Source organism: Pimephales promelas, chromosome 9 (genome assembly GCF_988280905.1).
Source record: "Pimephales promelas chromosome 9, fPimPro1.hap1.1, whole genome shotgun sequence".
Taxonomy (NCBI): Eukaryota; Metazoa; Chordata; class Actinopteri; order Cypriniformes; family Leuciscidae; genus Pimephales; species Pimephales promelas.
In genome coordinates this window covers 21449158-21462662 of record NC_142777.1, presented here as the reverse complement: position 1 = coordinate 21462662, position 13505 = coordinate 21449158, and the positions used below count along the sequence as shown (strand labels likewise).

At 38.0% G+C, this 13505-nt stretch overlaps 2 protein-coding genes across 7 annotated transcripts in view; both read left to right on the top strand.

Annotated features, from left to right (window-relative positions):
• Positions 1-6818, top strand: part of mbnl3 (muscleblind-like splicing regulator 3) — a 44593-nt gene extending 37775 nt beyond the window's left edge. For all 6 annotated transcript variants that reach the window (XM_089134859.1, XM_089134860.1, XM_089134857.1 and 3 more), the window contains one exon: positions 453-6818. In XM_089134859.1, coding sequence (XP_088990985.1) covers positions 453-595 — 143 coding nt within the window. In that variant the 3' untranslated portion in view covers positions 596-6818. The remainder of the gene's footprint in view (positions 1-452) is intronic.
• A 2017-nt stretch (positions 6819-8835) lies between these two features.
• On the top strand, positions 8836-12452 carry rap2c (RAP2C, member of RAS oncogene family). Its single transcript, XM_039665692.2, has 3 exons — positions 8836-9729; positions 10714-11023; positions 11568-12452. Exons 1-2 carry the CDS (start codon positions 9457-9459, stop codon positions 10990-10992), a joined length of 552 nt encoding a protein of 183 aa, XP_039521626.1. The 5' UTR covers positions 8836-9456; the 3' UTR covers positions 10993-11023; positions 11568-12452.
• Positions 12453-13505: the final 1053 nt, after the last annotated feature.

The following is a 13505-nucleotide window of genomic DNA, read 5'->3' as shown; positions in this document are numbered from 1 at the left end:
TTAGTTCATGTGTCCTGCAGAATCTTAGATGAGCCACGAGCTTGACACGGCCAACCTTGTTTCAAAGTGGATTGTTTTAGCATTATGTAAGATGTTCAGTGGTTTTTAGCTCTAGTTTATAATCTAAAGGCAATTTTAAAGTACAGGTATATTCCGCGCAGACCTGACGTGTCAGCGCTCATTTCCTGCTTCGCTTGCTTTTATGCTGAAATATGTCTTGCAAAATTACAAATGTGGAATTGCAGGTCTTCGCCCACTGTCTCAAGATAACTGATGCATTATGTGACGATATGGCACGATATTTATTCATTCTCTTGTAATTCTTTTTCTCAATTTCGGAATGAACCGCAGGGTTGATGTTCGAGTAGATAAGATACTTGCATATTGCTTTTTTAGCAGTTAGAGGTCCGTTACCTTATCTGTGGGCTGTATTTGTACCTGTCTTCCAGTAGACGCTGCCGAGGTACTGAGCACAGACCCCATGGACCTCCAGTGTGTTCCCATGGAGGCCCATTTCTGCCCCGTTCCTAAACTCCTGGTGGCCGCACCTATGACGCTGAATCCAGTAAGCCTCTCCCGCAATCCCACAACCTAATCAGACCCATCACTCATGCAACGTGTGCCCAAACACAACAGAAAAATGAATGCAACAAACGTGTGCCTAATCAGTAAAGTCCTTAACGGGCAATACATTAATTCTCATATCAGAGATGCCCACTTCATTTGACGTCAACAGAGGTTTGTTGATATTGAAACAGGCAATACTTAAATTTGGACCTACAACTGTATAAGGAAGCATGCCATCTCAAAACAAGGAGACTTAAGGAGCGTGCGGATGCTGAATCAGGAGACGGAACGCTCTCCTAACTCACAGCCATACGAATACATGCAAACCAATTAGCTGAGAAAATGAATTCTCCGAAGGTGAACATTAGATTTGAGAGCCGATGTGTGGTAGGAGTTGGAGCCGACACAGATCATCATCAGCAGACAGAATGTTTCTCCGTCGTTGAATGTGACAACAGAGTGTGTGAGAGCGACACCTGCTAATGATATTTTACATAGTTGTGGTGGTGGTATTTTCTTTCACATTTAATTATAATTAATGAACGTGGCACGTTTTATTTCATGTTTACATTTTAAAATGTAGAGAAAAAAAGATTATTTGAAACCGATTGATTCTTTTGTAAGATAATCTGTTCATGATACTGATTTAGGTTTTTCGTTGAGAGGTTTTCAAAATGTTGTTGTTCGTGCCTTTGAGTTACAAGTGTGTGGATGTCTTTCTTTCCCCAATTCTTCTGTACTACAACTGACTTACATTTTATCATAGACTAAGAAAGTATACCTGTGTAGCCTTTCAGAATCAATGTGTCGTTCTTCTGTCAACTTAGAGATGTGTGTTGTTCTGAGTGACTTGGTTTTTCATGGTCTCATGAAACAGTATTATTTATTTAACCACTGTCTAACAGGCTAAAACTGGTCTACTGAGATAAGTGTTAATATTCATGCCTGAAGTATCTCACCTCGCATTTCAAGCTCAACATCGAAACGGTCAAACACAAGATTGGTTGACATGCTAGTACCTCCGTTTTAAAAATAGAACTGCCTTAAGCAGACTCACTAACTATGAGCACTTTTGCTTTCACAGTGTGCTGCACACTGAATTTAAGGTCTGATTGCAGGCCTTCTGGATGTATAAGATGTCTCATTGAGAAGATTTTAACTGAACATTTTTTTTTTTAATTCCAGCTGGACTTTGTTCAATGTTTCTTGCAAAACTATCGGCTGATGTGTCCTGGATATTCAAATACTGTAAAAATAGTCATATTTATTTGCTTTTTAGATTATAAATACATATCACTTTTTCTACGGTTATTAGGTGAATCTTATGAAAACGTGTCCATGTCACCCAAAAAGCAGAGGAAATAAGACAATTGAATGACAAAAAAACGACATTTAAGCACATTACCTCTATCGCCATTACCATAGTACAAAAAAAAAAAAAATAATAATCACTGTAAAATGCAATAAATAACTATATATATATATATATATATATATATATATATAAACTGTATTTATACATCACAGTTGTATTTGTTTAATCCTAATTTTAACAAAAATATAATAAAAATAATTAAATCACAACAAAATATTTTTTGTTTAACAGTAAAAATCAATGATTGCTAAATTAATCTAAATTAAGGGAATTTGGTTTAATTGTCGTAAGAACGACGTTGCAAAGCAAAAGTATCCTAAAATGAGGCTTCACCTTTATGCAAAACTGTTCTGATTTTGGTGTGAAATTTGACATATTTTCAAGAGCTTCATCCTATTACCATGTCTATCTTTTGAAGACAACCCCCTTCTGATGGCTGGACTGTCTCTGCCAAAATGTATGCTCTGTCCCACCTGCTGTGTGACAGTCTGTTCGTCTCCACTTCTTGTTCAGCCATGTTTGGTGCATCCCAGAGTACTATAAGATCTGTGTTCAATAGTCGTTAGTTGCCAAAATAAATCTCACATAATCCGTTCAAACTGCATGTTTAGCTGTTTACACCCTCATTTCAAATCACATTTGCAAAAGCATTTCTAGAAGTTACAGACTGGTGCCTGATTTGAGAATTCTGCGTCTCTCCCATTGGTTTGCTGTATTCAGCACCATGTGCGCCCCCCTGCACAGACATGTCAAGTGCACTGCTTTTGTGCCAATGACTCTCAGACAGGTCACCCTGTGCCAATCACCGGAGAACTCAGACTGCGCAATCAGGTCGCGAGCCAGATGGATTTAAATTGCGATATCGCAAATGTACCCACCCGAGCAACAAATGTAAACCCACTTGAGCAAGCTATTATCTTGTGCTTTGTTTTGAAACGTCTCAGTTATTGCTACCGTTCATTAGGTTGAGTCGAAACTGACAGTAGGGTGGTTTTCAGCATCTGTTTTTATTACTGCATCAGTGGACGCCGTACTAATAGACTTCCAGTCCTTGCCAACCAAGAGCTCTATTAGATTATTGCTGTAATATATTATTGATAGTTTGTCCATGGATGGAACGTGAAAACTGTGTCAGACAGACGATACAAGGAGGCCTGCAATCCATTAGGGTCGTACTGGAGTTTCTTTGCCCGTTTTGACTTCGAGAGAGACAGCTGGTTGAATTTTGACTATTTAAGACTATTTGTGTTTGTGTTTGTTGTGTTCATGTTTAGAGTGTGAACAGGTTTCAATCACTGACTGTGTCCTTACTTTCGAAAGTCGGCAGACTCTAAAATGCAAGGGCGTAGACGACCGTGCGACATCAGAATATTATTCTTGTTTGGACTGTGAGCTGAAAGCTGCGGCTCTCGGGTAGACATGTTACCATAAAAGGAAAAAAAAGAAAATTAATTATTTTCAGACTGGGTACTTAGTAAAGGCCCTCATCAGCCAAAGCTTCATTGACAAGACATTACTGCCCCTCACGGGCCTTTACATGCATAAATGAATGTGACATTTAAGACAGAGAGAATGTCACGAGAGGTTTTGGATGCCTGTATCACCATTTCTCTCGAACGAAACTACAACCTTTCTCAACATATCAAGGAAGTGAAAGCCTCCCAATGCCATCCACTGTTGATGTACAAAAAGACAGAAAACTGAGAAAAAAAAAGTGTTTATCATCACTTATCTCAAAGACCCTTCTCTATACTGTTGTCTCCTTTGGGTCAGCCATGTTGTTTCAACAGCATAACCCCAAGAGAGAGCCATAAAGCGTTTTTTTTTTTTCTTTTTGTGATAACCAGACCTTAAAAACCATCATTGCACCTTTTTTTGCTGATCAGCACACACTATCTAGGCCAAACACAAATGAAATGACAGCATAGGTGGTGTAAAACAACACAAAATTAGAGCAAGATGATACTATACTGTGTTATAACTAAAATATCTGTATTGTAAACATCTCTGTATAATGTTCATGTGTTTTAAGATTGTTTTAAGAAATACTGGGGCAAATGCGTGTAGATTTCTTGAGGAAGGATCTCTACTGTTTATTGATGTGTTGGATTGTGTTTTGTAATTGAGTTCCATTGCCCAGCCAAGGTGTAGATGCTCTCTCTCTCTCTCTCTCTCTCTCTCTCTCTCTCTCTCTCTCTCTTATATAAAGAATTATGCCTTCTCCAACTGCAATCCAGCTGGAATCAACGAAATACTTGATAAAGAAAAAACAATGTGCCTCATCAGGGGCTTTAGGATTTTAAGATCTCACTTTTTAAGAAGTGTGCATACCTGCATAAAGTAGTTAGCTAGAATAATCTATGTGTATGTATTACAAATGCATCATCATCGTCGTCATCATTCTAGTTTTTATCGACACACATTAATGACGGTACCTGTTTTAACTATATCCTCACGACTTCAGTCATGTTACGGTGTGTTTTGACAACGCTGTCAATGGTAGTTTGCGTTTGATCATTAGCGTTACTTGGTTCCTTACCTAACATCGTAAAGTCTGTCATCGCATGAAATTAAAGTAATCTAAATAATCTACATCATAGTTTGTGCAGTTAGTGGTTTAAGATTAAAAAATACTTAATCTATATATCTATATATCAATATACACATTTGTATGTATTACAATGATAAATTCATTGTTACCTATAATGATAGTAAGTTCATGTTGCTGTGGCAACAAAACTACAACATGGCTACCTTTGTATATCTTAATTGTGAATTTTTTCACACTTAAAGTGAAATAATGTACAACGTTAACTTATTCAGAAAGGGAATGTGTTCTTAAGTGGTCTTGGAAAAAGATATGATTGACTATATTGTTATATATATATATATATATATATATATATATATGTATATAATACGTATATATACAGACTTGTGAGATACTTTATGTCCAGAGGCCCTTTGGAGACATCATATGTTATTTCTGTTTTAATGATTATTGTTTTTCTATTGGGGTTGCTGATCACTTTTAGAAAAGAACCAGATCTTTACTTAAACAACATCTGAGCTTTTGAACCAATCTGATGGATCATTTTGGGGGGAAAGACTTGCTAGTCTCATATTTGGTTCGAAAAGAGCTGGCAATGCATTCGCAATGGTGCGTTCCGGTTTTTATAAATAACGCAGCCCTGTGATGTCATAAACATGAGCCCCTGATTTCTGTGTCTGTCCCCCTCTGGCCCGCCCAGACTGCACCCCAGCTGTGCTGGGACCTGGTGACCCCATCGGTCACCCCATCGGTGTACGAATGTGTGTTATTCACCTTGTTTGCACTTATGTACATAAATGAGTCAAAATATTCAGAATTTATTTTGAATATACATAGATGAATAAATATATATATATATGTCGAAGAGCAGATTCAAATCAAATGTCTGTATTGTTTGGAATACATGTAAAATGTTAAAGAGATAGATGCTGTTTTGCCGGGGTGTTGAGGAGAAATTTGTTGTTTGTTCTGTTTGCTAATGCCCTCGTTCTCACCGTTAAGCATGATAGTGCATTTTGCGGAAATAATGATGTCATAAAAGGCTTTGTAGTTTCGCATAGCTTACAAAAGCGCGTCAAGTTGAGCACCGCGTCCGCTTACGTCTGATCCCGATGTGCGGTTGTGTCCGGAAACCAAAGAACGGCCAACTTGATTCTCTTTTACCTCTACATCGTGTGAGTTTCAGGCTCACAGTTTTGTTTTCTGTGTAGTCCCATGAGATGCAGTGATACGGGGGGGTGTAGTAAAAGGAAGTTTAGCACAGAAAGAGCACCTCGGGATCAGACCGCAGCTGGAAAGCATTGCCGCAAGTTCTACAAAATGCAGAATTTCAGTTTTCCGCGTTGGTTTGGTTGTATTGACGGACGTTTTCCATTCTTGTGCATTCACCAAGAACAACAAACAAACCTGAAAATCTCACAGGATATCCTTCAAAATCCCACGTTAAATCGCCAGATAATACCCTCTGTTGAAGAAAACTTGTACATTCTGTGCTCTACAGTTGCTTTGGAAGCCAATAATTTTGTTGCCATGGCACTTGCCCTAATAGTGAGGGAGAGACCGAGTCTTTTGTAGGTTCTTGCATATAGACGCACCTTTGGACCAATTGAATATGGTCCTCAGCCTTTTGACTGTAAAGCTGAGGTAGCACTTAGGACTTGGCATAGACTATGGGTCCCGACTTGCATCCAGAAGCTGAATGCGAACACACGGGACGCTCCTTTTACCACTGTGCTTGACAGAGAAAATCAACAAAAGCTCTTCTGCTGTCCATTATCCTGTGCCTAAACATTCAGTGTGATGTGAAAGGACTGGTCTGTAAAGAAAGCCATTGAGGTTAGACTTCCACCTAACTGTGCCCTACATTCAGTCACGTCATTGTCATACCTGTGACTGGAACACTAACGTCATTGGTTCGTGTTTACGTGTAGAAGACATCACTGAGACCGGAGCATCACATTAATGTTGTACAAAGCTGTATAGTTTCAAGCGAGCGATGCAGAGGTTATGTCCCTTTAAAGGCGTCTGCTGATGCCTGTGTAAATGCTATTGTGTGTGTGGAACCGTTCAAAGAATGTCTACATTGTTTCAAAGCCATAAGAAATAGATTCCTCTCTCTCCCACTGTAGGACAAGATAAAACTGAATGCTTTGACTCTTTATATGAAATGCTTCTCTTTCTATTTAGCTTCTTGTGCTTGTATGTGCTTCAAGAACTGTGCTTCTTGTCAATCCCTTTGCAATATATATAAATGTATGGAATATATACATACTTAAGACTTCTGTTCTTTTTGTTTGACATTTTAATAAAGCACTTAAAAGGCAATTTTGGGCTGTGTTTGGTGTTTTTTTTTTTTGGGGGGGGGGGGGGTATTCAAATACAAACTGATCTAACAAGACGTAAATGCAACAAATAATTGGATTTAAGAATAATTTGTTTAACTGTACAAAACTATTCAAATCACTGTAGGGGAGCGTGCGGGGCACAACGTAGTGCATGGCTAGTTGTAACACACTTGTTTCATGATGAAACTTGGCGTATTTACTAGTTGCCATTTCAACACTATATAGGGAAAAAATGTGCCAAAATTCTGAAATATTTGGAAGATATCACTGAATATTTATTTAACCATAGCAAAAGTACATTTCTTTCTTAAATTAATTTTTCTTCTCTATTTTTTGTGTTTATTTAAAATTAGACAAATCTGATGTTATTTTAATCTCCAATCTGTTGTTTAACAGTTGATATAGCTCTTTAATGCTTCGCTAACTGCACTAGCAGGGTTTAAACTCCAGTTGTGCAGGTGGGGCATGTTGTCAGACTGCATTACAATGTGCCCCTATTAGATATATGAGATCATTATGAATTCTATTGAGAAAACAAGAGAAACGTAAATAAAGACTGAGAGTCAATGTTCAGAAATTATTAATTATTATTTTGTTTTGATTAATTATTATTTTGTCTTGAACTATGCTGTATAGCTGTGTTTTCCTGTGTTTGTTGTCAAACTCAAAAATTAGTTCATTTTTAATTACTAAAAAATGCCATTATTTTACATGAAAAAGTGAATAATTGTATTTTACTGAGAAAATATTTTGGTTTAACTTAATTAAACGTAATTTTTAAAACAAAAACAAAACCACATAATTGTACTTGACATGTGGGAAATTAATGTGGGGAAAAATAAATACTAAGTAGATTTACACAAACTGAGAAAGTCGAAAAGCGTTATGTTGTGCCCCTCTCTCCCTACATGCTAAGATAATGCCATCAGTTGAAACTTTGTGTTGAAAAGGATGTCCAAGGTGTGTCCACTAACAGTCAGCTCCTTGATGTGTTAACTTCATGATTACACATGCTTTAAATTGCCTAGTTTTGACCCTTTGTTAATGTTGAAAACATTATCAAATAACTATTAGTCTGCTCATTGACTGTTCTTATGCCTCACTTTCGCTTATCTTTTATCTTATTATAATTATCTTATAATATTAGTATTATACATTATCATCTGTAAACGTATAATCGGTAAAAAAAAAATGTCTGAATACATAGACTGTATGGGTTATTATATTATATTATATACCAGTATTATAAATAATTATCATAGTAATTAAGGTTCCAGGTATGCCTAGGTGTGGCCGTGCTTGTATATCCATAGACGGTATATCCCCTAATGTGCTGGTCAATTGCCTGAGATAGGCTACTCGTTTTAAGTTATTTCATAACTAATTACCCTGATTGCCATTCAGATTTACAAAAACACAACAATTTTTTATTATTTTAAAATTTCTGTCCTGTGTTAATACTTTTGTATTGTGAGAGTGATGTGATTTCCGGCGGATGTTTATTGGTCAGTGTGCGGTGTGTGAGAGAGAAAAGCGCTTCTCTGCGGGGCCCGCCTCATGTCAGCGAATCGGTTCTTTTAAACAGTTCATTTTATAGAACCGGTTCAGAAAAACGACTTTGCGAACCCTTTGCGTCAAACGTAACGTAATTGCGTCACAACGTCCCTGTTCTGAAGTTGTACTAAAAAGAGTTTTTATTTCATGTTTGACATTTCAGTCTGTTGCAGTAATTATTCGGCGTATAAAATAGAGCAATTTTAAAACAAATCACCTGATACTAATTAATTACTACTAATATATTTTGGAAGAAACGTTTTTCACGTTTAAAAAACAATCAAGTCAACATTTGTTAATACATTTTCTGTAACATTTCTGCTAATCCTTGGTTCCAACTGTCCTTTCACGAGAACTTCTCGGACCCCAATTCAGTCCGTTTCGCTCATTCCGTGAACCGATTCACTGAAAAGATCCGAATCGGAAGAACTGTTCCTTCACGCTTCTGTCTGTGTGAGAGGAGCTCCGTTGCGGGGCCGCTGCTGCTGCTGTCTGGGCCGATATGCAGAGGCGGGCCGGGGAAAAGAGACACAAGTAACAGTTAGAGAAGGCAATACAGGATTCCAAGACGGCATCTATGAGTTGATCCCAGAGCAAGAAACCTGAAACCGGTTATTATATTCGTCGTTCAGAAGCGGTATTGAAGCAGGAAAGGGCCGTTTGTGTGTGAATGCAGCCTCGCTCTTTGAGAAGCACTAGCAGCCAGCTAACGCTAGTCATGTAGCGCTCCATTCACACGGACACCAAACATGGACACGACTACACTAAATACTTGTGTTTTATATCGCCTCTGTGGCTAACAAACTCTCGGATGATCGGATCTCGATGGAGATAGAGTGCAGATGGAGGGGCGTTGTGGATTTAGCTAGATACTCACTCGGAGAAAACATTCCTCCTCTTGAATCCTCCGTGTCTTTGATTTCTTTGAACCCGAGAAAAGTGCACCTCCTGTGTTTGTTTTGATTATAAAACGTTTAGATAAGAAGTGCTGTGGTATTTTTATGTTTTTATGGCCGTTGTTGAGCAGATAAAGTTAGCTTTAGCTTAAGCCTGGATCAGAGCAAATGAAGGAGTATAAGGTGGTTGTGCTGGGCAGCGGCGGCGTGGGCAAGTCCGCACTCACGGTCCAGTTTGTGACCGGGACATTCATAGAAAAATATGACCCGACCATTGAGGACTTCTATAGGAAGGAGATCGAGGTGGATTCGTCGCCCTCGGTGCTGGAGATCCTGGACACCGCTGGGACAGAGCAGTTTGCGTCCATGCGAGATCTGTACATTAAAAATGGCCAAGGCTTCATTTTAGTCTACAGCCTTGTTAATCAGCAGTCTTTTCAGGTGAGTTCTGCATCTCATATCTGTCTATAACGTTACTAGTTCAGGAAATAGGCACTTGAGGTTTAGATAAGTACATTATTAGTTACCACTGTTACTTACGTGATACCACAAAGGTCAGAAAATCATCCTATAGCATTCTTTTACTGTCTATGATGGGAACCTCTGTGATTTAGAAGTTTACCAAACCGAAACCCGTTAAGTCCAACTGTAGATGACATAAAATCATAAGTTAAAGTTGTGTTGTGTCATATGCAACAGGTTGAGACTTGATCCCAGTTGATCTCACACACACCCATTTGTTTTTAAAAAAAGATTATTTATCCAACTCAAACATTTTTCACAACATTTTGTCTTGAATAAAATGAAAACAATATATAAAGAGCAACAACATTGGATGACAAAATATCTCGTGTTAATATGATAAAATGTCTACTTAAAGCCAGATGTAATGTAGAAAAACTTAATTTTATATCTTAAGTCATCAGGCCCACACCTTAACCAGAACCTCCCTTAAAATTGGGATAATTAATTTTCACCCTATAGGCGATATATTTTTTAATGGATGTTATATTTTTTTATGCATGTTTTGACTTACTGTGGGGGGAAAAATCCATCTGGGCATGTTTCATACCAACAAAAAAAAAATTTAATCAAAATGTCATTACTGGATATTCTGGTGAAACGCGTATCCAGGACTTCTGCAATCATTTTGTCCATTCAAACCACGCCCTTCAAGCTCGCATTCATCTGTTTCCGCTTTAGAGTGCAATGCCCATATTCAACAACCTATGGACAGTATCAAGTCCTCACTCTACATTTTTTCCTTTTTAATGATCTGTTACACTTTAATTTATCACATTACAGAAGATCTTATGCTACTTCCTTTTCATTGCGACTGTGTCTTAATTTCTCTGTAATTTGAGTCTTAAACTGTTGTGTTTGATGAATCATTCTCATGAACACTGTTATCACCATGCTCCGCAGGACATCAGACCAATGAGGGACCAGATCGTCCGTGTGAAGCGCTTTGAGAAGGTGCCTCTGATCTTGGTGGGGAATAAGGTGGACCTGGAGTCAGAGCGGGAGGTCGCGGGTTCTGACGGACGTGCCCTTGCACAAGAGTGGGGCTGTCCCTTCATCGAGACCTCGGCCAAGAGCAAGAGTATGGTTGATGAGCTATTCGCGGAGATTGTAAGGCAGATGAACTACACCACTTTGCCCGAGAAGCAAGAGCAGTGTTGCACCGCCTGCGTTGTGCAGTGAGCGTCGCGTCCCGGCCTTACTTTCACTCCAGGTATGAGAGGGCAAGACCTTGAGTAAACAAACCAACATTCTGGCTATCTAGTGCATTATAAATGCACACTAATACTTTGAAATATCTTTACAAAAAATTGTTGCGATACTTCCGACCAGGGATAAATATGTATGTGTATATATATATATATATAAATATCATTGGATCACCACAAGAATGCGGCATGAAGAACAAAACTGCTTAATCCCAATATCAGTGAGATGAAGCATGAAGAGACTGTCTGCGCTGTCTGGACAATCCTTGTGAAGAAAGGGGAAATCCAAACATCCTGAGTGGAAAGTGATGTAGCAAAACAGGAAATGGTGTTCCTGAGAGATGTGGCGTTTCAGTGTTTTCTTTATGTAAACAGTTTTTTACAGTCTCAGGTTTTGCTGATTGAAGATGATCTTACTTCATACAGAAATGACATTTATTTGAAAGTTACATTCTAAAGAAAATCCATTGTATCGTTTATACACATAATGCTATATGATGTTGTATTTCTGGTAACCACAGCACATTCTTTCCTTTCTGTGTTCCTTAGACACATGATCCAGACGGACGCTCTTTTGAACCAGTCTCTGATCGGATGACCCTTTGAGCCACACCTGTGCCACTGAGCCCCTTGAACTCTGACACTTAAGACATCTGGCCGAGGCTTGACTTTACTGCCCGCAAATAAATCATCGCAGGGTCTTCAAAATTCAAATCCTCCAGGGTCTGAGAGCACATATACAATATCTTCAAGTTATGTTTTGGTTACCTGGAAATAAGTACAGTCTGTGAATTGGAGCACAGAAAACTTTTGGGTTATTAATAGCTATTTTTCGTATATAGGGGAAAGTTATGACGAGCAGGTCAGCTCAGGGCTATAATATCCCTGGAGAAGCTCTGTTGTTAATGTCCCCTGTTTTTTCTTTTAACATATTAAGTTTGATATCTAATTATTAAACTGTAACAGCCATTATGCAGGTTTGAGACCTCAGTATGTAACATTTCTTTTCTTTTTTTCCCCCTTTTGATTTTTTTTTTTTTAAACTACTGGTATGTATGCTTTCTCTCCTAATACTCTATTTATTAAAGTCTTTAATTACCGAGATAGATGGATATTGCGTTTTTATATTCTTTTGGCTGTTTTGGCTTTTTGTGACTACAGTATGCGTTGTTTCTGAAGTACAGCATTGATGATGCCTTAAATGATTACAGTCTACAACCTGTGTTGTCTTTCTTTTCTTGTAATCTTTGTTTTTGACACACATTTCCACCACTGCTTCTATAGAAACTTGTAATGTTAAGTCACTGTAATGTAAATAGAACTCTTTGCTCTTAAAACTGTAAACACATAAAATGGACAAATGCCAAAGTCGCTAATCAATGACATTTTTGAGACATTTAAACCGAAGCAACTAAATAAAGAACTTGAAATTGATGCATGCAATACCTCACAATAGGCTTTTCATAATGACCTTTAATTTGCCTGGAAATCAGCCATTATCAGTTTTCAACAATCTGTCTTATTGTGGCAGAAAACCCAATGTCTGAAAACTTGGGATCTCGTGATGTGCTTGAAGAAGGACACTGTTTGCGTGTTATGTGGGTCCTGAAAGTATTTTAAATGCTGCATTTAAAGGAGTAGTTCACTTAAAAAAAACCAAAAAACTTGTGCTGATAATTTAATCACCCCCATGTCATCCAAGATGTCCATGTCTTTCTTTCTTCAGTTGAAAAGAAATTAAGGATTTTCTCCATATAATGGACTTCAATGGGAACCAAACGGTTCAAGGTCCAAATGTGAGTTTCAGTGCAGCTTCAAAGGGCTTTAAACCACACCAGACGATGAATAAGGGTCTTATCTAGCGAAACGATCGGTCATTTAAAAAATAAATTAAAAAGTTTAAGTTTTATAAGCACAAATGCTCACCTTGCTCTGTTCTGTGATGAGCATTCGTGACTCTCCTGTTTAAACTCGTTCATCAAAATTAAAAATCTTTTTTTTTTTTCATGTCATGATTCGAAGGGTCCTAGATAATACCCTTATTCAGGTGTCGTTTAAAGCCCTCTGAGGCTGTACTGAAACTCTCATTTGGACTTTAAACCGTTTGGTTCCCAATGAAGTTATATGGAGAAAATCCTGGAACGTTTTCATCAAAAACCTTAATTTCTTTTCAACTGAAGAAAGAAAGACATGGACATCATGGATGACATGGGCTGAGTAAATTATCAGCAAACGTTTTTTTTAAAAGTGAACTACTCCTTTAAAAACAAAAAGAGAAAGCCTTTGAGTAATTGAACACATGTGAAATCACTTGCTGTCTGTACATAAGGCCTTTGGTCAGGTAGATGGGCAAGAAAGTAATGGCTACTGTAACAGCTGCAGCATTCTGTGTGGAGATGGGAAAACCTGTTGGAATGGTGACCATGTCCAGCGCTTGATTAGATATCTGTGGCAGAATGACTTGACAAAAAGACACATCTTAAAGGC

Excerpts from the sequence above, each read along its gene's own strand:
- rap2c (XM_039665692.2), top strand. The coding sequence starts at position 9,457 with ATGAAGGAGTATAAGGTGGTTGTGCTGGGCAGCGGCGGCGTGGGCAAG. Across the intron at positions 9,730-10,713 it reads TTAATCAGCAGTCTTTTCAG|GACATCAGACCAATGAGGGA; the intron begins GTGAGTTCTGCA and ends CATGCTCCGCAG.